Source organism: Bombina bombina, chromosome 7 (assembly GCF_027579735.1).
Source record: "Bombina bombina isolate aBomBom1 chromosome 7, aBomBom1.pri, whole genome shotgun sequence".
Classification (NCBI taxonomy): domain Eukaryota; kingdom Metazoa; phylum Chordata; class Amphibia; order Anura; family Bombinatoridae; genus Bombina; species Bombina bombina.
The window spans coordinates 563318727-563340429 of NC_069505.1; the positions used below are offsets into that span (position 1 = coordinate 563318727).

At 35.4% G+C, this 21703-nt stretch overlaps 1 protein-coding gene across 1 annotated transcript in view; it reads left to right on the forward strand.

Moving 5' to 3' along the window:
- Positions 1-941: 941 nt before the first annotated feature.
- Positions 942-21703, forward strand: part of LOC128667061 (major histocompatibility complex class I-related gene protein) — a 58845-nt gene continuing 38083 nt past the window's right edge. Inside the window, exon 1 of the mRNA XM_053721945.1 lies at positions 942-1042. Coding sequence (XP_053577920.1) covers positions 988-1042 — 55 coding nt within the window. The 5' untranslated portion in view covers positions 942-987. The remainder of the gene's footprint in view (positions 1043-21703) is intronic.

The window sequence follows — 21703 nt, forward strand, 5'->3', positions numbered from 1 at the left end:
GGGTATGCTCAGAAGCAATAATGCACTACTAGCTGTTGATTGGTTGCTGCATTTATATGACTCTTTTCATTGGCTCACCCAGTGTGTTTAGATAGCTTCCAGAAGTGCACATCTGCCCTAAATCTATCTGCAATCTCTTCAGGTAGGATTTAACCCAGAAATTATAAACAGTGTTTTCAAAGTGACAAAACATTTCTCAGCCTTCACAATGAGATTATTCACCAACTATTATTTTTAATTTATTTTTAAATGGACATTGTACTGTAAATTACATTTTCAGGTGTATTTGTGTATATGAAATAGCTGGCTTTGTGCTCTGCAACCCACTAAAATGGGCTGATCTTGCAAGAAAATCAGTTCTTATTTTATTACTTTCTGTACACACACACATGCTTCCTTATCTTATATCTGCATGTAAAGCAAAGCCCAGAACAATATAAAGTTAACATTTTATTATGTATCTCTACTACACCCCACTGGGAGTATAATTTATTCTGCTGGCTGTGTTTGCATTGTTTGTCAATAGCCTATATTTAATTATAGAAACTTTCAGTATTGTAGGGATACCGCAGGCAAAAGTAGCTATTTCAAATATCTAAATAAGGGTAAAGGAGGCACAATTTTAATACACTCCAACAGGTAAATGGGTCATTGGGAACACATTAAGAAGGGGAGAAAAATTTAGGTTAAACTGTCCCTTTAACTAGAGGATTTGAACAGAAATGTTCTGTAGGTGCTAACTTTAGACCTCTCTAAGTGTGTCAATTACAGGAAATATGTATACAGCGTGAAACATGAACAAACAGCACAGATCTATATAATAAGGGCGGTGCTTACAAATCTCCCTAGTAACTACTTACCACAACAATAAGTAGTTTTGTAATTGGAGAAAACTTGTAGAAATTAAGCATTGAGCAGTGGTTTTGTTTCAGTTCTGGCAGTTTGTCTAAGACATTAAAGGGGAATTTGCGGATTACTCACAAATCTATGGAAATACAACCACTATTTGTGTTATCTCTGCTGGTTTATTGTGTGGCTTGTGGTGAGTATTTGTTTTGTATAACTGCCATAGTCTGATATTTAATTGTTCACTTTGTAAAGAGTCTGAAGTCTCTGAATACATTTCTACTTCCTGGTAACTGTGTGTGAGATCATTGTACTTTATTTTTTATTATGTGTTACAGCTTTGTTATGATTAAACACATTAAAATTATTTCTTTATTTGCTGAAATTGTTTTCACAAATGATGTTACTGCACCAAAGAATGTTAAATGTATTTAATATGTTATAACCTGTATGTTTATTGATACTGTATTACCATTAAATAAGAGAGGGTTATTTGTTTTTCTTCTTAATATACTAGTAGCAATGTTTAACTGTAAGCATAATTTGTTTGCTTGGGATTAAAATGTGCTTCCCCTTAATGTGTTCTTAATAACTTGTTTAACCTAGTACAGAGTATAAAATGTATGGGAAATTGTCCCATTATGTTTATTTTTATATTTGAAATAGCTGGTTTTGCTCAATAAAACCACCACCTGCTGTTCTCATGGACATGTCCATAAAAGTGGGCTGAGCTTGAAGGTAAAACAGAACTGCTAATGTCATCTACTGTATGTCTAAACACACAGCCTTGTTAGTTATTGGAATGATAATTATGGCTGGGGATTCAATGAGCACAGCTAGCTATTTCAAATACAACATTCATTGAATTTGCTTAATTCTCTTGGTATCTTTTGCTGAAAAGCATACCTAGGTAGGCTCAGGGGCAGCAAAGCACTACTGAGAGCTAGCTGCTGATTGGTGGCTGCTTATATAAGACTCTTGTCATAGGCATAGCCCCCAGTAGAGCAAGATAAAGAAGCAAATTTGATTATAGAAGTAAATTGGAAATAACTTTTTTGAGTTTCATATCCCTTTAAAATAGAAGCACATGACTTTAATACCAGTAAAATAGCTATATATAGCCATAGCTTTTGGTCTAACCTACTACAGTTCGTTACTCTGACAATGACAAGGCTTAAAAATGGTATGCTTTGTCTGAATCATGAAAGGTTTGTTTTTTTTAAGAGGGGGGGGGGGGTCCTGTCCCTTTAACATTATTATGAAAAGAACAAAACAAATATTTTAAAGCAGAATTATAATTAATACAAATGTTAAAGAAAACTGCATAACAATGGAACTTTTACTAATATAATGGCAGTGGCTAGCCTTGTCTATGTCTATAATCAACCGGGATGCACTCCTCTAAATAAGAAAAGTGTTGGGGGAGTTTAGACTTTGATAAACAATTAAAGGAAGGTGTTAATGTGTTCATATAGTATTTATACTCCGTTGGTATGTTAATTTATAACAATACTACAAAAAGTCTTGGAATTACAAGGTTTTTTATTTCTTTAATATTAAACTCTGTTTAAATAATCAAGTGATGTAGCCTATCTGTAGAAAATAGTCTAGAAAATATCACCTGACCATCTCTATGAAAAAGAAAGCATACTCACCAAAGTAAGGCCTAGATTTAGAGTTCGGCGTTAACCGTGAAAACCAGCGTTAGAGGCTCCTAACGCTGGTTTCTTACGCACTCCGGTATTTAGAGTTTATTTACCGCGACTCAAAATACACCTAACGCTCACCTTTCTACCGCCACCTCAGACCCAGTAGTAAACATATACCGACAAAAAAAACATCCACGAATCACAAAACAAATATTACACAAAGTACTCTTACACTCATACAAACACTACACTATCTTTATTTTTAATATTTATTTTGTTTTCGTTAAAATACAAAGGATTAAAGTTGCGAGATCTCGGGTGTTTGAAATAAATCCACAAAAATCCATTTTCCCATTGACTTACATTGACACACGGGAAAAGACCCTCATATACCTACATCTAACTAATAACATTATCACAAACATACACTCATCGATGCATACAAACAATATACACCACATGACATGCACAAAATTTTTATTTATTACAAAAACAACACGATTTAGTTACTTTTTCACACAAGCTCATGACGTCACTCACTTTACGAGGAAAACCAGTCTTAGAAAAAAAAATTAGAAATCTTTAGAGCCTCCATTGACTTCTATTGGGAAGACGTGCTCGTGCACGCGAAACCCTCATTTCCCTAACGCACGCAAATAGCGTAGACTGAAAAACTCCAAATACCAGCGCTAGAAAATACATGATTTTATGCGTTAGACCTAGCGATGATAAATAGATTAAGAAATGACTATTTCCCTATGGTGGACTTATGGTTTTTAATTATTAAATATTCACAACACCATAAATTTGTTTCACACTTTTAGATTACATCAACTACAAATCCACATCACTAGTAACACATTATTATTTCAATAAAATTACATTTAAAATTAAAATAAAATTCTAGACACATTTCTGGATTCACAAACACTACACAATGGGAAACACCTCTCATTTACCTTTATTATTGCATTTCAGTTATTCAACTCATATGCTTGCAGCAACAGCATATCTACATAGGCTTAACACATGATCACTCATGGATGCACATACATTACTTTTAACATTCACTCATACATGTGCATTCAAATGATGGGGGAAAAACACATTACATTTTCTAGAGGAATCACAAAACACAACATATGGATTTTACTGTACTTTTAACAACATGATTCACTCACAATAAACCATTAGGAATTACGTACAAGAAGAACATCCTTACACCAGATTACAGATGTCACTTTATGGGAAGGAACAACAATGCCACACCGCTATATAGAAGTCAGCATATGTGGGACACAATCACAATATATACGTATATGTACATAACACGCATCACCCATCACGCAACCACAAAGCACACATTTAGATTTTATTCAGCACACAATAACAATGTAGCACAATGCAACAACACAATGAGGATTTCACAACTACATAGGCAGGTTAATAATATCATTACGTCATTACAAGATTCAACCATACACATCACAGATTCACCACTGTACCGCCCCTTTAGGAACTTTAACACTCAATACTACAATACAACATATACGTAAACAACTGTTTGGAACAGCATTATTAGGGAGATTTGAATGGGACAATTAAGAAATATTGTCAGATCGCAAATCACTTATATATACAATACTACAGATGACAGCCGGAAGTTATTCAGTATTAGTGCGATTTGAAAGGGACGCATACAATATTTACAGCTCGGCAATCACTTATATATACAATACTACAGATGGCAGACGGGAAGTTATTCAGTATTAGTGCGATTTTAAAGGGACGCATACAATATTGACTGCTCGGCAATCACTTATATATACAATACTACAGATGGCAGACGGGAAGTTCGGAATTATTATTGCGATTTTAAAGGGACGCATACAATATTGACAGCTCGGCAATCACTTATATACACAATACTACAGATGGCAGACGGGAAGTTCGGAATTATTATTGCGATTTTAAAGGGACGCATACAATATTGACAGCTCTGAAATCACTTATATATACAATACTACAGATGTTACTTTATCGTTTACAAACAATGTTGCAGCAACATTGATCGATCACATTCGATGCACATTATACACAACTATGCACTTTCATTCATGTTAACCTGGACGTGTGCTTGTTACTAGAAGATCGCGTTTAAGAAATATTGATTACGCATATGATCAAACATTACAAACATGCACTGTATGTGTGATATTTGACACTTTCACATTGAGAATCATTGTTTGAAACTAACATTTCAGCAAACAACAAATAAACGCCCACTGTGAAAGCATTCGCGCCGCTCACATACAAACAAGTGAATACAATTAGCAATCATTACAAACTCAATACCATTGGACTAATTGTACTATAAATCCCCCAAACAACATGGCCAATGCATCACTTGTGATCCACATCAGATCAAGTGCATACCTTGTTACGCTGTTTTGAAAGATGGATGACGATGACATGGTAGACACTGCTGGTGCTGCTATTGGCGAACTAGCTGTTGGTCGAATCAGGCAGCCTCGGCGGCTCAGACTGAGACGAAGGGGTCGTCTGGTTCGAGGTCCTCGTGTCTACAGGGTGAGACCCACCTTGGAAAACATGAGTGACTTTGAGGTTTTTGATAAGTATCGGCTCGATCGCGAACAGCTCATTGGCCTTTACGAGCTTCTTAAACCTCATTTGGAGCCACGTATACAAATAAGGACTGCTGTTCCCCCCATGAGTAAGATGCTAAGCTGTCTATACGTCCTGGCCTCCGGGAGTTTTCAATCCGGAGAACTGTACATGCATGGCCTGGCTCAAGGTACATTCTCTGGGGTGTTTGATAACTTTCTGAACGCCATGGTACGTATCAGTAAGCAATACATAGGATTCCCACAGAATGATGGTGATTGGAGGCGCCTGAAGCGGGAATTCTTTGATATTGCTCAATTGCCCAATGTCTTGGGAGCCATAGATTGTACCCACATTGCGCTGCGTGCTCCAATTGATGACTTGCCCTTCAGAAATCGCAAACATTTTCATAGCCTCAACGTGCAGTATGTTTGTGACGCACGGATGAGGATTATGCATGTGTATGCGAATTTTGGAGGGGCTTGTCATGATGCCCGCATCCTCTCTCTGTCGTCCCTGTGGAGCCAGTTTGAGGAAAGACAAATGCCCCCTGGTTATCTCGTTGGTGAGTATTTGTGCTCAACATGGTTAATAATGTTGACAATTGGCCCTGTATTTTTTAACTGTTAGCGTCATGTTCAGCTATAGAATTAAATTTAACCATTTGTTATTTACCGACGCTAATGTCTATTTTTATTTAAATGCAGATATGTAGCATGTCTTACCTTAAGTGTTCAGATAGAGAATGCAATGTAACCATGTATTTAGCATTTTACACAAGGTTTGTTTTCAGAACAATACGCATATGTAGCATGTCTTAGCTGAAATGGGAAGCTATTATCTCATGCAATTTAACCCTGTCATTGTCTCTTTCTGCTAATGTCTAGTTTTATTTAAATGCAGATATGTAGCATGTCTTACCTTAAGTGTTCAGATAGAGAATGCAATGTAACCATGTATTTAGCATTTAAAACAAGGTTTGTTTTCAGAACAATACGCATATGTAGCATGTCTTAGCTGAAATGGGAAGATACAAAATAATATAGAAATTTTTTTATTGGTATGTTTCTGAAAAGTTTTAATATGGATTATGGTTTTTAACTAAAAAAAAATTATACAACAATATACTAGTTTAAGTATTCTGTTTGAATTATGTTCTGTTCAAAATTTATAGGTGATTCTGGGTATATGAGCCGGCCTTGGCTCATTACCCCCTTGCGTAGCCCGACTGATGTGTCTGAGGAGCGCTACAATAGGGCTCATAAGAGAACCAGGGCGGTGGTTGAACGGATGTTCGGGCTCCTGAAGATGAGGTTCAGGTGCCTGGACCGTTCTGGAGGAGCACTCCAGTACAACCCAAAGAAGGTGGCGAAGATCGTTGTAACCTGTAGCGTCCTGCATAATATTGCACAGCGGGCTGGGATGCTGCAGGCCGTCCCGGTGGACAGAGACCTCCTCAGAGATGAGGAGGATGATCCTGTTCTAGAGGGGGAATTCCAGGACGAGGGACTTGATGTCAGAGCAGACGTCATCAACCGCCACTTTAGACGGTAAAGAATAGAAGTTAGACTGTGTAGTATTTTCAATAGATGTGAACTCTAGGGAAATGACAAGTAGAGAATTGTGCAAACATGTTAGTATTGATCAAATGTTAGAATAAATTTTAATTTTCATAATATAGGTGATGCTCTGGGCATTGGGTCCTATAGCGAGTCTTTGCCACCTGGTTTTTAAAGAGGACATCAGATGGTAAGTAGAAATGTTTGGACTGTTGCTGGCATGATTTGTACACAAAAACATCATATGGCATACATTTTAATAAATAGATTTTTGTTTACACATTACTTAAAATGTACATAATCAGAAAGGGATACTCTAGAATGACTATGGTTCAATGTCACACAGAGGTTTTTTATGCTCAATATGACTCATCTTCACACTTGCTAGAAAATAACACAGGTTCATACACAGGCTTAGTAAGCTAGTGACAGATATTTATTATGAAATGGGGGGTGGGAGAGGGGTACTGAACTGATTCACACACTTGTATGAATTTTTTTTTATTAAATTTATTACATTAGGGAGATGACTTAATCTAAAGACTGAAAGGGAACAATTTGAAGCCTGACAGTCAAGATTGCCCAGACTGACAGTGGGGAAAAAGCCAAGATTGAAATTGAAGTATACCAATGGGATCATGTCTGGCATTATATTTCAATTCTGCTGACCTTGAAAACCATACAAAGACATGTTCACATGGTAAGTGCAAACTATTTGATAGAATAAGGCTGTGGAGACATCCTATTGGAGACACTTAGATGATTTTCTATTTTGTAGATGGTATTTCCCAGTCCTCTATTTAATGAACTGATGAATAAGACACCTATTGAAGATCAACTGTTTACCCCTGAATTGACTTTCAAAGACCATGCATTATCCAGGTTGGTGCATGCTAGTTAAGAATCACATGAAGAATGTTGATTATTGTTAGCTTACATACATTAGTCATACTTATTTCATCATTAGATATTTAGGGATCACAATCAGAAAAAGGAATACATATTATAGTTGATATAGAGGTATTTGAATGGACATGAAATATTAGATTTATGTTCAGCATACATATATTGTTGAAATGTGATATACATTATTATGTATAATTTGAAATTTGGATATTTAAATTGAATTTTTAATCAACAATATAATGGTGTATGTATTTCATGAATTTTAAATCAATTTAATGATTATCTTTAAAAAATGTTGATCAAAGTTAGAGCATAGACACCATATGATTTTAAATGTATTTTATGAATATTTGACAACGTGTGTATTAACTTTGTTCCATTTTTATTATTTTTCTTTTCAGATTGGCATCTGATGACTTCCAGGAATATTTAATTTTTTTTGATTAATTATATTTTGACATGTTAATACTAAACATTTTATTATTAAATACATTATTTTGAACAGATTCTACTAAATATCAATATAATCTGTAAATAAATCAAACTTGGACTCCCATGACTGGTAGTTGGCTATTTGACAAGCACATGCATAAGATAAAATAATGCTTTAATATTAGAAAATAAAATGCTTCCGAGAATATAAATATATATTTTATAACATTAATTGGGGAGTCAGATTCTTCAATGCTTTTATATTGAAAATGTATATATTACAATTATTTAGGATATGTAGTAAAATAATTTTTTGTTTAACATATAATAAGGTGAAGTGGTTCAATTACATGAAAGTGACAGTGTTGTTGAATGTAAAAATAATTGTATAAGATCATGTATCTTCCTTAGGTATCTAAAAAAATTAATAGAAATTATTTAAATTATTACATTTATGAATGGTAGGTCATTTAACTTGATAATTTTTAAAAATTAGTAATTGGATGCCAGGTTAATCTATGTAATTTTCTAGTGGAGTCATTTAACTATACTTAGTAATATTATGTATTTATTACAATCTTACCTCTTGGGTTCGACATCAAATATCTATATAGAATGTAAATTCCCCTTTTGTTTATTTTGTCAATGTTAAATAAAAATACCAAATGTTTGGGTCCTTAAAGGGACAATCACAAAGTATATTTTGTATAGATTGTAAAAAATATCATACAAGAATTTAAACATATTTAGAAAGTACTATAGAATTACATTCAGTCTTTAAATATACTTGTTTTCTAAAAAAAAAAATGCACATATCTTAGTCAATGATATAAGGCATCTATATGCAAACAACAATCAGCATCAAAATAGCCTATGTAGAGATGTATTTAATCCAAGAATATATATAATTACAATATAATGATTGAATAACAAAACATATTAAGTTGTTCAAATATAAGAATATTATACAAAATGCATACATAACATATAGCTTAATGTCCCTCTACACTGAAGGCTAAAAAATACATCATTTAATAAATATATTTCAGTCAGTGTGTAAAACAATCTAGAATTTAATCTTAATTTGCTTTACTCATATGTTAGACTCATTTAGCAAAAGGAAGGTGCCTAGGTTTATGATATTTTAACCATTATTGTGAAATGTTTATTTAAAGGGACATGAACTCAAAATATACTTAAAGGTAGACAGTTAAAAAATTAATGATTTATACATTCTGAATGAGTATTCTATTGGAATCAACTTTAAAACTTGTCTCATATTATGAATGCTCATTGTGATGTTGCTATCATTACTTTAAAATTAAGGCAGTAAATAGCTAATTTATTTGCTTCAGTACTCTGGACAGAACTTGATTGTTTGGAATAATTGATGCAACAATCGTCAAGGACAACCCATGTTTTTATAAAACAATTGTCCGTAATATAAAATATCATTATTGATTTGCAAAGAAACATAACAAGATAACTGTTAAAATTTGATAATCTGATTAAAGAATAAAGTTGATTAACATTTCATGCTCAATCACCAATGCTAAATTTGTTGGGAAATTTTCTTCCCTTTAATTTGTTCCCATTGATCCACTTTACCTGCTGGAGTGTATTAAATTGTTTACAAGTAACTCCTTTACCCTTATATTGGCATTTGAAATTGTAAATTTAGCATGTGGTATCCCCACCTATTCTGAAAGTTTGTGGCCGCGCGTACCAGCTATAGATAAGCTTTGTAAACACAGCCAGCAGAAGAAATTACACTCCCAGTGTGATAAAGCAGAGATAAGGTAATAAAATGTTGATTTTCCATTGTTCTCTCAAAGTACTGGTGATTGTTTTATGAACAGATGTAAGATAAAGAAGCAAGTATATGTGCACAATGTGATACAGTAATAAGATCTGATTATATCTACAAGCTCAACCTATTTTATTAGGCTGTGGCTTCAAAACACAAAATCAGAGCTTTAATATACAGAAATAAACCTCAAAAAGCTAATTTTCATAAATTTTTTACTCTGCAGTTGGTAAAAAAAGCAATTGTAAACACATTAAGGGAAAAACTATTTTACAGTACACTGTCCCTTTAAGAGATTTAAAGAGTGTATTTACTTATCTTGATATCTTCACATACTTTGCTTGAAAAGCATATCGAGATCGGCTCAGTAGATGAAGATTGGTGGATGCACAGAGATGCCTTATGTGATTGGCTCAACCATGTGCATTTAAATTTCTTATGTTGAGGATATCTAAATACTAAGAGAAATTGATTTACATTTTAAAGTCTAAACAATCTTCTATCTCTACAGATCATTTGATACAATTGTTTGTAATGTCTCTTTAAAACTAAAGACGCCATTGCACAATAACATATATGAGCACTTCAGACAAATACAAGCTCGAGGTTTATTTGCGAATAACAAAGCTGTAGTTTAATATTTATAAACAGATTATCCAAGTTACTGACATTCTAACCTGAATTTTAACATTAATAAATATTGCGTGGGAAACGCATCTTGAAACACCAGATTAGCATCTTTAAACATTAGAGTCTAATGTCACGCAATAGCACACAATCAATGTGCATTATGAAATGCATTTAATAGAGCAATGTCAATACTTCACAATAAATGTATTTAAAGAACAATAAAGACATACAATATGAAATTTGTATTTGTATTAAAGAAACAGACCGTTATTAAACCGAGAAATGTCGACAACATTAATAATGTGACAGTATTAGATTTTAAAGAGTATTTAATCATTAATATTTAACGTATCACGGATATTAAATCTGCGTCACACATATCCGCATGACAGGCCCATGAGTTACAAATAAGTATACATGAAAAATGAAGTTACAGCACCACCATGAGGTATGTGTAAGGAAGTTACTAAGATATGAAACATTAAGGAACGGCCAATCAGAGTTCATCACACAAACACAACTTGAGTCAGGATGGTCTCACACACATTCTAACAATATTTCAAACTTTTATCCAATCAGATGTACAGATAACTTGTCCCATGGTGCATCTCATGTTTACTTCACCATATAAAAGTCCATTACACGTTGCCATCTTTGTCAGTTCTCTAATGCCTGCAGGCGTACTAGATATATTTTTATATATATATATATATTTGAGAAGACAACCCAGCAGGCATGTCAGTTCCCAGGTTCACCAAGGAGGAGAGCGCTGCACTGGTCCACGCCGTCAAGGACTTTTATCCCCAGCTGTTTGGGAACAAGAGGAGGTTGACAGATGCGCATGTTAAGAAGGCCCTCTGGGAGTCTATCACCAATGCGGTTAGATTGGTGTGTGACGTCCAGAGGACCCAGGATCAGATCATGAGGAGATTCGGAGATATGAGGTTGCGTTTATCGAAAAAAGTAAACCTCATAAGGGACTGGGTACAAGCCCGTAAAAGAGGTGGCAAAAGAGAGGCCCCGCGGAAACTGTACCTACTCCCTTATGAGGTGACTTTATGCGAGCTCCTCAATCTCCGGGTCCCCAAAAGATTTAGATCCTCGCCATCCTCGGCCTCCTCTTCTTCCCTCCCAGCTGCGGGATCTGAAAGTCCTGACGCGGGGGACAGGGCAGATGCTTCTCCGTCCGGTGGCCTGGGAGGAGATGATAGAGAATCTGAACCAGGTAATTCTCCAACTTCATATAATATGTTAATATTTTATTAGACTTTTAGAAAATGTGCATATAGTCAGATACTAAACCTATACAGATCTCACAACATACACTACATATGATGTTTAGATATCTGATTTTAGATTATTGACACATGAAATAGGAATGATGTTTCTTGCGCTCTACAGAATATGCGTCACAGAGCGGAAATGTAATTTCTCATCCACGTTAACATGGGTTTGCGGAAAGTGGCATTGCTTTATACATATTGGTGAAATGACGGATGCGTAATTCCGCTTGGAATCATTGCGCAATGATCGCGAAAATGGCATTTCTCATCCACGTTAACATGGGTTTGCGGAAAGTGGCATTGCTTTATACATATTGGTGAAATGACGGATGCGTAATTCCGCTTGGAATCATTGCGCAATGATCGCGAAAATGGCATTTCTCATCCACGTTAACATGGGTTTGCGGAAAGTGGCATTGCTTTATACATGTTGTTAAAAATTAAATGGGAATTCTTAGATTAGTGAAGAATACAGTATTCTTATTTTCAATATTATAGCTAATAAAAAACCAATAATACAAAACAATTATAACATATGGCCATCAATTGATGATTATGTAATAACAAGCAGATATTCTTAAAGATACAGTAAACAACACAACTGATTGAAAATAAGAGTCCAGGATATATTTTTAATTAATTTAATTGAGGAAACTATTAACTCATGGGACTACCAAAGGATTAATATTTTTCAATTGATTTGTTATTAATGTAAATTTTTTAAACATGGCATGATTAGTATTAATGATATGCAATCCTCATTTAATATATTACAGATATGGATGTGGCTGCTGGATCCTCAAGCCAGGGCTTGTCACAGTATGGTATGTCTCTTTTTAATTGACATTTGTCTTAGAAACATGGACTGAACATTACATACTAAATACACATTGTTCAATATTTAGATGTAATGTCTATTTAATAGATGAAAATTAAATAATTATTCGGATATCCTTAAATAACATATTACATTTTAATTGCATGCTCAATACCATTCATGACATCAACATATGGAGTAGATAATTCATTAACAACAACATTGTGGAATCAATTTAATTTTACATTAAAGGGATACTGAGCTACAATTATTAATATTGTCATTCAGATACAGTATGCAATATTAATAAACACAAAAATATAATACTATCATCATATGTGACATATTCTATTGCTAAATGTATTGTAAAATAAAGAAAGTACGTTGATGTGCATCTAAATTTTGGTTGACCAACCTGGGTTTTTATTGATGATTGGTGGATACCTTCAACAAACAATATTTATTGAATCCAATATTCCTTATCTGCCTTTAAGATTAATATCGAGCAACATTCTAATTATAATAGGAGTCAATGTTAAATCATTTTTTACAGTTTGAACATAGAAATCAATTATTTAAATTAATCATGTCAGTGTCCCTTTAAGACAAAATAGATTCATTCATCTTTACATTCTTTTTATTAAAAACTATTGATATATAAATCACATTCTCTGTTGGAGTTACTTTATAGATATCTGCATACTCTAACAGCACCATGATTACATATTTGTAATAATCAATTTTGTTTTGTATTGTGATAAATATGTGTTGTGTCCTAAACAAGATTACTGTACATTGAAAAAATGGGTCGATGTGACACATGTGTTTGTTTAGATTTGTCAACAGATGCTACTCAATATGTGGTTTGTGTGTATTCTTGTAACTTCTTAAGGACATATGACGGAATTATTCTGTCATAAAACAATTGAGCAAAGTGAAAGGCGTGTCCTTAAAGGGTTAAGAACATTGATCATTGGGTATATTTAGATATGCAATAGCAGCATCTGAGATGACTTTGATGTCTAATGTAGTCTGACATTAAACATATGTTCAATACAGATATTTTTACAGAATCCCCTTGATTCAATCAAGCATTTTCTTGTGTAATGACTGCTCTATTCTTCACATTTTAAAGTTGATTCATGTTAAAATTCTAGACAGATGTGATTTAGTGATATCCAAAATGTGTTTAATAATATATATCTATATCATTCATAGAGAGAGTTGGTGTGGTGAGCCCACAGGAATCCAGCAGTGACATAGAGACGCCTTTGCGGTCTCCTGGTAAGTCCATTGACTCATTTATATGTAATTGAAGGTGTATTGCTAATCAATATTATGATCATGATTCTGATGAAGCATAACATTATAAAAATTCAAAATATTTATCTTCTGATTATATATTAATTTATTTTTCATATTGAACGATTAATAATTTCTACTTTATTAGTCTACACATTTGTTATTCATAAGATGTATAACATATGTTTGTTTCCATTAGATTTTTTGACAACAGTCATCAAGTTATACACACATGAGAAATCTTAAATGTTCTATGTACTATGCTTTTATGAATTTAACATTAATACAAACAATACATTAAAATTAATATTCATTGACAATAACAAATCTATTGTCATTTGTATGCTCCATCAAAATGATGTAAATCATAACTTTGTGTGTGTATATCTTTAATGCAACATTGATGTGCGTATTTGAGCAACAGTAACATATGTTATAATATCTGATCTTAACGTGTACACAACATGTTATGTTTTACAGAGATTGCTGTCACATGTGGGACGGAGGAGGAAGAGGCTGCCTTGGAGTCTGATGGTATGTGAAATATATCTATCATGTTTCCAACATGTTTTTTTTTTGGAAATCATTTTATTGAAGACCTTAAAAGTCTACAGCTTTTGCCCTTTAAAAAGGAATATTATTTGTCTGTTCAAATACACTACTGCCCCCTTTCTATATCAGGCAGCATGAAATTCTGCTTGTATATTTATTTTGAAATATTTCTAATTCATGCCATCATTATGTCACATGCATATTCCATGCCAAAAAACAATAATAATAAGGTTCAAATTGTACAGACAGTCATTGATATTCATCTGAGTGCCTATATACATACCATATCCTCATTTCAGAATTTTTTAAAAATTCAAACACACTTCGAAGTATATTGAAAACATAATCAATTTGAAATGCGTTGATTTGATGTCAGGATGTATGAGATGTTAATATATTTTCTTTACATTTTCAGATGGATCCACCACTTCTGGTCATCTGGTTTCCGCCCCTGCCCAGTCACAGACCCTTCCCCATGCACACACCCATGACCATGGCCACACCCCTGCACAGACCCAGAGCCCTTCCCATGACAAAACTCATGACCATGCCCAGACCACTGCCAGCCCTTCCCATATTTCATATCCTGTCCCTCCCAAAAAACGCCCATACACCCCCCTTCGCCGCTCTCCCCGTATTCTGGCCCGTACAGCTGCCCAGACCCAAACTCCCCACTCCCCAGCTGTACGGCCTACCCCGGAGCGGCAGCTCACCCCTCCCCAAGCCATTCACATCCCTCCCCAAGCCAATCCCATCCCTCCCCCCTGTCTCAACCTTCATTGTCCTGGGTGTCAGATTGTCCTTCCCAGGCACAGCTGTAAGTATCATTCTAAATACACTTTATAAGATACTTAAAGGTACAGTGAAGTTAAATTGTGAATCAAATCCAGCATGCAATGTTAATCAAATTTATAATTTCATACTCTTATTAATTATTCGTCATTCTCTTGATATATTTTTGTAAAAAAAGTAATTACTATAATTAGTTTAAACAATAAAATAAATCTGGCCATCATTTCTTTATTGTTGGATGAATGTATCCATCAACCAGCATGCACAAACAAAGTTGATAAACAAATATTTGCTTCCATAAAAAGCAACATTCTTGCTTTCAAAATATAGCTTGAGAATTAAAACATATAATGAATATGTGTAATTTATAAAGATTTGTCATGTCATGCTCTATCTGAATGAGTCCATTAAATATTTAGGTTCAGTGTCCCTTTAATTGGATATCACTACATATACCAATCACCACTACTTGGATCCAAAATTTTATGTACAAATGTGGATACATTATCTCTTGTCTAACCCAGTGGGAATGTAATTTCTTCTGGTTGCTATGTTTACACAGCTTGTCCTCAATGCAAAAATGTTTAAGGATAGGTGTGCCTACCACAGTCTAAATTAAATTTTTAAATTTCTGATGTAAGTACAATGTAAATCCTTTAACAAGATTTGATACACTCAAGCTGTATAAGTGGATCATCTAAAACCAATTAAAGGGGACAACATGTTTGAGTAACATGTCCCTTTAATGATTTCTGTCTGTCTGAATAACCTAATTCATGTGTAAAGAATAAATGTAAACTAATTAATGTAAATAATTATTTGTCTTTATGATGACAATGTATGTATTAAAATTTTTAGTCTGTTGTGTAATTATCCTTAATCTTTAATTTTATTTTATTTTAGGCTGTGACTCAGCATGGCTCATGCTAGAAGGGATAGCAAGAGTAGAGCAGGCCGTGTTGAGGAACGCAGCTGTCCTGAGAGGGATGAACGACACCATGCAGGCCCAGCTCCGGGTTCAGGACTTGACTCTGCGTGAAATTATGCAATTACGTTCAAGGCCTGAATCTGGAGCTGGACATGCACAGGACAATGAAGAGGATGACCAGTAAGTGGAGGATCTGGATATGCTCCATGGTGGCAGATAAGAATCCTCCGTCCACATGTTGAATTTTTATTGTTAGTGTTGCCATTTGGCCTTTTTTTCGGTTTATTGTTGTGCCTGTTGCACTCTTTTACCTTGTCATATGTCTCCAATGGGGCTATGCTGGCCCTTGGCAACTCTCTTCATGGACTGTGATGCACTGTGTTACCTTGCCATGTGTCTCCAATGGGGCTATGCTGGCCCTTGGCAACTCTCTTCATGGACTGTGATGCACTGTGTTACCTTGTCATGTGTCTCCAATGGGGCTATGCTGGCCCTTGGCAACTCTCTTCATGGACTGTGATGCACTGTGTTACCTTGCCATGTGTCTCCAATGGGGCTATGCTGGCCCTTGGCAACTCTCTTCATGGACTGTGATGCACTGTGTTACCTTGTCATGTGTCTCCAATGGGGCTATGCTGGCCCTTGGCAACTCTCTTCATGGACTGTGATGCACTGTGTTACCTTGTCATGTGTCTCCAATGGGGCTATGCTGGCCCTTGGCAACTCTCTTCATGGACTGTGATGCACTGTGTTACCTTGTCATGTGTCTCCAATGGGGCTATGCTGGCCCTTGGCAACTCTCTTCATGGACTGTAATGCACTGTGTTACCTTGCCATGTGTCTCCAATGGGGCTATGCTGGCCCTTGGCAACTCTCTTCATGGACTGTGATGCACTGTGTTACCTTGCCATGTGTCTCCAATGGGGCTATGCTGGCCCTTGGCAACTCTCTTCATGGACTGTGATGCACTGTGTTACCTTGTCATGTGTCTCCAATGGGGCTATGCTGGCCCTTGGCAACTCTCTTCATGGACTGTGATGCACTGTGTTACCTTGTCATGTGTCTCCAATGGGGCTATGCTGGCCCTTGGCAACTCTCTTCATGGACTGTGATGCACTGTGTTACCTTGTCATGTGTCTCCAATGGGGCTATGCTGGCCCTTGGCAACTCTCTTCATGGACTGTGATGCACTGTGTTACCTTGTCATGTGTCTCCAATGGGGCTATGCTGGCCCTTGGCAACTCTCTTCATGGACTGTGATGCACTGTGTTACCTTGCCATGTGTCTCCAATAGGGCTATGCTGGCCCTTGGCAACTCTCTTCATGGACTGTGATGCACTGTGTTACCTTGCCATGTGTCTCCAATGGGGCTATGCTGGCCCTTGGCAACTCTCTTCATGGACTGTGATGCACTGTGTTACCTTGCCATGTGTCTCCAATGGGGCTATGCTGGCCCTTGGCAACTCTCTTCATGGACTGTGATGCACTGTGTTACCTTGTCATATGGCTCATAGATTCCTTATTTTTACAAGATTATTTATAAACGTTGTGTATGTTTTCTTACATACTAATAAAATACATTTTATTTCACAAATAATTGTCCTCATTCTTCCTGTTATTTTTTGAAAGCTCTAGTTTATGTTGTTGATCCTTAAAGGGACCTACCAAATATATTTGTTATACTGAAATCATATATGTAAGACAATAGTAAATGACTTTAAGATTAACATCTCCAATGTAATCTTATTATTTGTCTTTATATTATTTTCTCTTAGCTCTATCATTGCCTGATTATGATTAGCAGAGTAATTTCTTTATATATGTATATATAGATTGGTATTTGTGTATATATGTATATTTAAATGTTCAGATCCATGTGTGTATTTAGAAAGTCTGCATGAATTGATGCACCTTTACCAAATGATCTGAGTATTGATAAAATGATATAATCCCTGTAAAGTCTTCATTTTATTGAAATAGTATTGACTATGTGTATGCTCTTTTTAAAAACAAAATAATGTCCCTTTAAGTGATGTTGATCACAATTGTTAATGAATGTTTTTCCATTTGTAAAGCGTTTTTGTCCTTTTTACAAGAACAAAGACATATAATTTTATTAATAAACAATCTTATTGTAATGTTGACAGCACCTGTATTTCATTTTCAAATCTATATTAGTGTAAAGGTGTAACCAAATAAATCTCTGTGTGTAATGCAAATAATTTAGATGATGAATATTAGTTAACTAATATGTTAACAAAATACATCTCCTCCCATATATGGCTATAGGTAGGCTGACAATAATTAAACCTGAATAAATGACACGTTTAATCAATACATGTATAACTATTGTTATTCAACAACAATCCAAACATATCTTAAAACATCAATGGCATATGTATTTCTCATGTGTATCTTTTAAATGTTAAAGATATACACCATAGCTATAGTTCAAGGTACAGTCAAGTCCGAAAAGATGAATCAGGATTTGTTGTCATTCCTAGATAGCAATCTACACACATACTAGTTCCTAAAATATAAATACGTTTCTTAGTGATATGCCAAGCTGTCACTGAGTCCTTGTATTGTCAGCGGTTTTTCAGCGATCTCGGATGCGCCATGTTGCTTAAGACGTCACCTGCCAGGCTGTCCAATGATTCCTTGTATTGACTGACGTTCTTACGTGATCAGGAATATGCCTTTTATTGGATTGCGTTTTGACGCGATCAAGGATGCGCCTTTTATTTTGGGCGTTCTTACGTGATCAATAATGTGCCTTTCATTGGATGGCGTTCTTACGTGATCAAGGAAGCGCGATGTTAAGACGGCACATGTAAAGTTAAAAAAACGTCTGATTGGATTACGTAGTCCCGCAATATTTGTGCACGTTAAAAACGTTTGTGACTGCATCCAATTTTAAAAAGCTTGCGAATATGTATTATTTGCATCATGTTACATTGTTGACCCGTAGCTGATAAAGACCACCACATTCTCTTTTGCTGTATGTCTGGTTGAATCATCGAACTAAAGAAAAATGTTTTCATGCATAGGATATTTCTAGGCAAGTGCAAATCTCTACAGTCCATGTTTAATATGTTTGTCAACAATATGTTCCTTTTTCTTAAAAAATTAATGTTGTGTTTAATGTTGAATATATCTAATTAATAAATAAGCGCTATTGTGTTTGAATAAATTAATCAATATGCATTTATCTTTATCATATGCTAAATATATGATGCCGACTTCTTCTAAATGTAATTTCGTTGTATATTTTATTAAAGGTTCATTAGACACTCACATTATAAATCAAAAGCTTGGATTTTGTCTCTAGTTAGATAGTCCATTGTTTAACCAATACGTTTATTTTTTCTTCTGTTCTAAGAAAATGTAAGTAATTTTCTTACTCCTCGCAAAGCCTCTGAGTTTCATGTGAGTACATTCTCCAGCTTTCTCCAGTTTGTGTAAAGGGTCTTTTCATATGTTAATGATGGTGTATTGTGTTGTTTTACGGTTGTAATGGGGGTTTCGTCTATATTTTCAATATAGCTAACCCTATTTTATTTTCAATTGTTTGAAGCTTTTTAAGATTGATATCAGTATATGTTAATCTTGTTGTTTGTAGTAGTGTCTATTACATACAGTTATGTTAAAAATATAGGATACTGTCCCTTGAATGCAAATGTTGTTTTTTGTATCATGTATGAGATCCACATAGTTTAATCTTCAAATATATTATTGTTAGCATATTTTCTCCCCCCCCCCCCCTCCTAAAAGGACTTTAAACCATATTCATTGTTAAATAAAAATGTCTTTACAATAAAATATTAACACAATAATGTCTCTTAAAGAAAATAGACTTTATTTAACACGTCAATATAAATGTGATTTCAATTTTTTTTAATTTGACAAAGTACATGTAGATATACCAACAAGTTTAAAATATGTGTTAGCATATGTAATGTTGTTAAAGGGACAGTTTAGAAAATATATAATGTTTGTCATTATTCTAAAAGTCAATTCTGTAATATCAAGGATATCAAATGTTTCTCAACAATTGAACATTTGTCTGGGTTTATTTAAATTTGCTATCTAAACTTATGAGGTTGGTGTGCTCATTTCTTCCATCTTGAAGAGTGCTTGTAATCATTATACAATTTGAGCACTAGAGGGCATTTTGATAGCATTTGTATATGTAAAACCTTGGGCTCATACAGCATATTATTGACCATGTATTGATCATTGATATCTAAAATGTTGTTATGTCAGAACAACAAATAAGTGGTCATTTTTCATAGTCATAGATACAAGGGTAAGCACATAAGTCACACATGTATTTCTCCATGTTTTGTTGTTTCAAACTTTATAATGCGTAATACAGTGTTTTATTTGTAATCAATAATTTTCTGACTGTCCCTTTAAGCTGTGTTATTGGCATTCAAACAGTAATATGCCATCATGGAAAATTGTTATGGTAATTGAGTTAGCGATTGGGGAAACAGTTTGGACATCACATCACAGAAACCAATCAATATCATGAACAAGGATAGGTATGTGATGATGTGGTTTTCACACACTTATAACCCACACTCTGCAAACAATCTGCCTCCATGGACCCGGCCCCATAGAAGTCGATTATATACAGAGTGTGGTCCACAAGTGTATGAAAACCACATCATCACATACCTATCCATTACACATTAAATTAAAAAAAGCAGTGAAGATGAAAAAAATACTTACTTCCTCTTCCTTCCCCTCTTCCCACGGGGCTGAGGCTCTGGGAGAGGCAACTGCCGACTCCGAAGAGCCCTCCTTGGAGCTGTTGTGGGAGGAGTGGAAGGAAGAGTACTGGGACGACCAAGGTGAGGAGTAGATGGCTGGGGAGGAGAAGATGGATGAGGAGGAGAAGATGGCTGAGGAGGAGGATGAGTAGATGGCTGAGGAGGAGTAGGAGTAGATGGCTGAGTAGGAGGAGTAGATGGCTGAGGAGGATGAGATGGGCCGGCAGGAGGAGATGGCCCAGCAGCAAGAGGCCCAGCAACAAGAGGCACAGCAACAGGAGGTAGACCAGCATGCGCCTCCCGGAAAAATGTGAACATTTGTTGATGAAGATTAAATATTCTTGTTTGGCCTTCTTCTATTCTATTCAGTATGTTTATGATTTCATTTTGGCCTTGAATAATCTGATTTTGGCCATCAAGTATTCTGTGTCGTCCTTCTATATTTTCTATCCGGGAGGTACGCATCTGGTCTATGTACTCCAGTAGAACCCGCACCTCCGCTATCTCCTCTTGTTGTGCATGTTGAACCCGTGCACGGCGGGGTGCCCGTGCACGGCGGAGTGCGGGTCTTTGAGGGACCTCGGGTTCCGCGGGTTCCTCCTGTGCTTCCGGGGCCTCTTGATCATCTCCCGTGCGCTGTTCGTCACGGGGGGCCTCTTCCCTCCGAAGTGGAAATTCCTCACCACCACTCTCATCCCGGGGAGATGCAGGAGGCTGTGCTGCCTCGTCCCCAGACTCTGTATATAAAAAAAAAAAGAAAAAAAGAAAAAAAGTATATATTAGCATATTTGCAAATA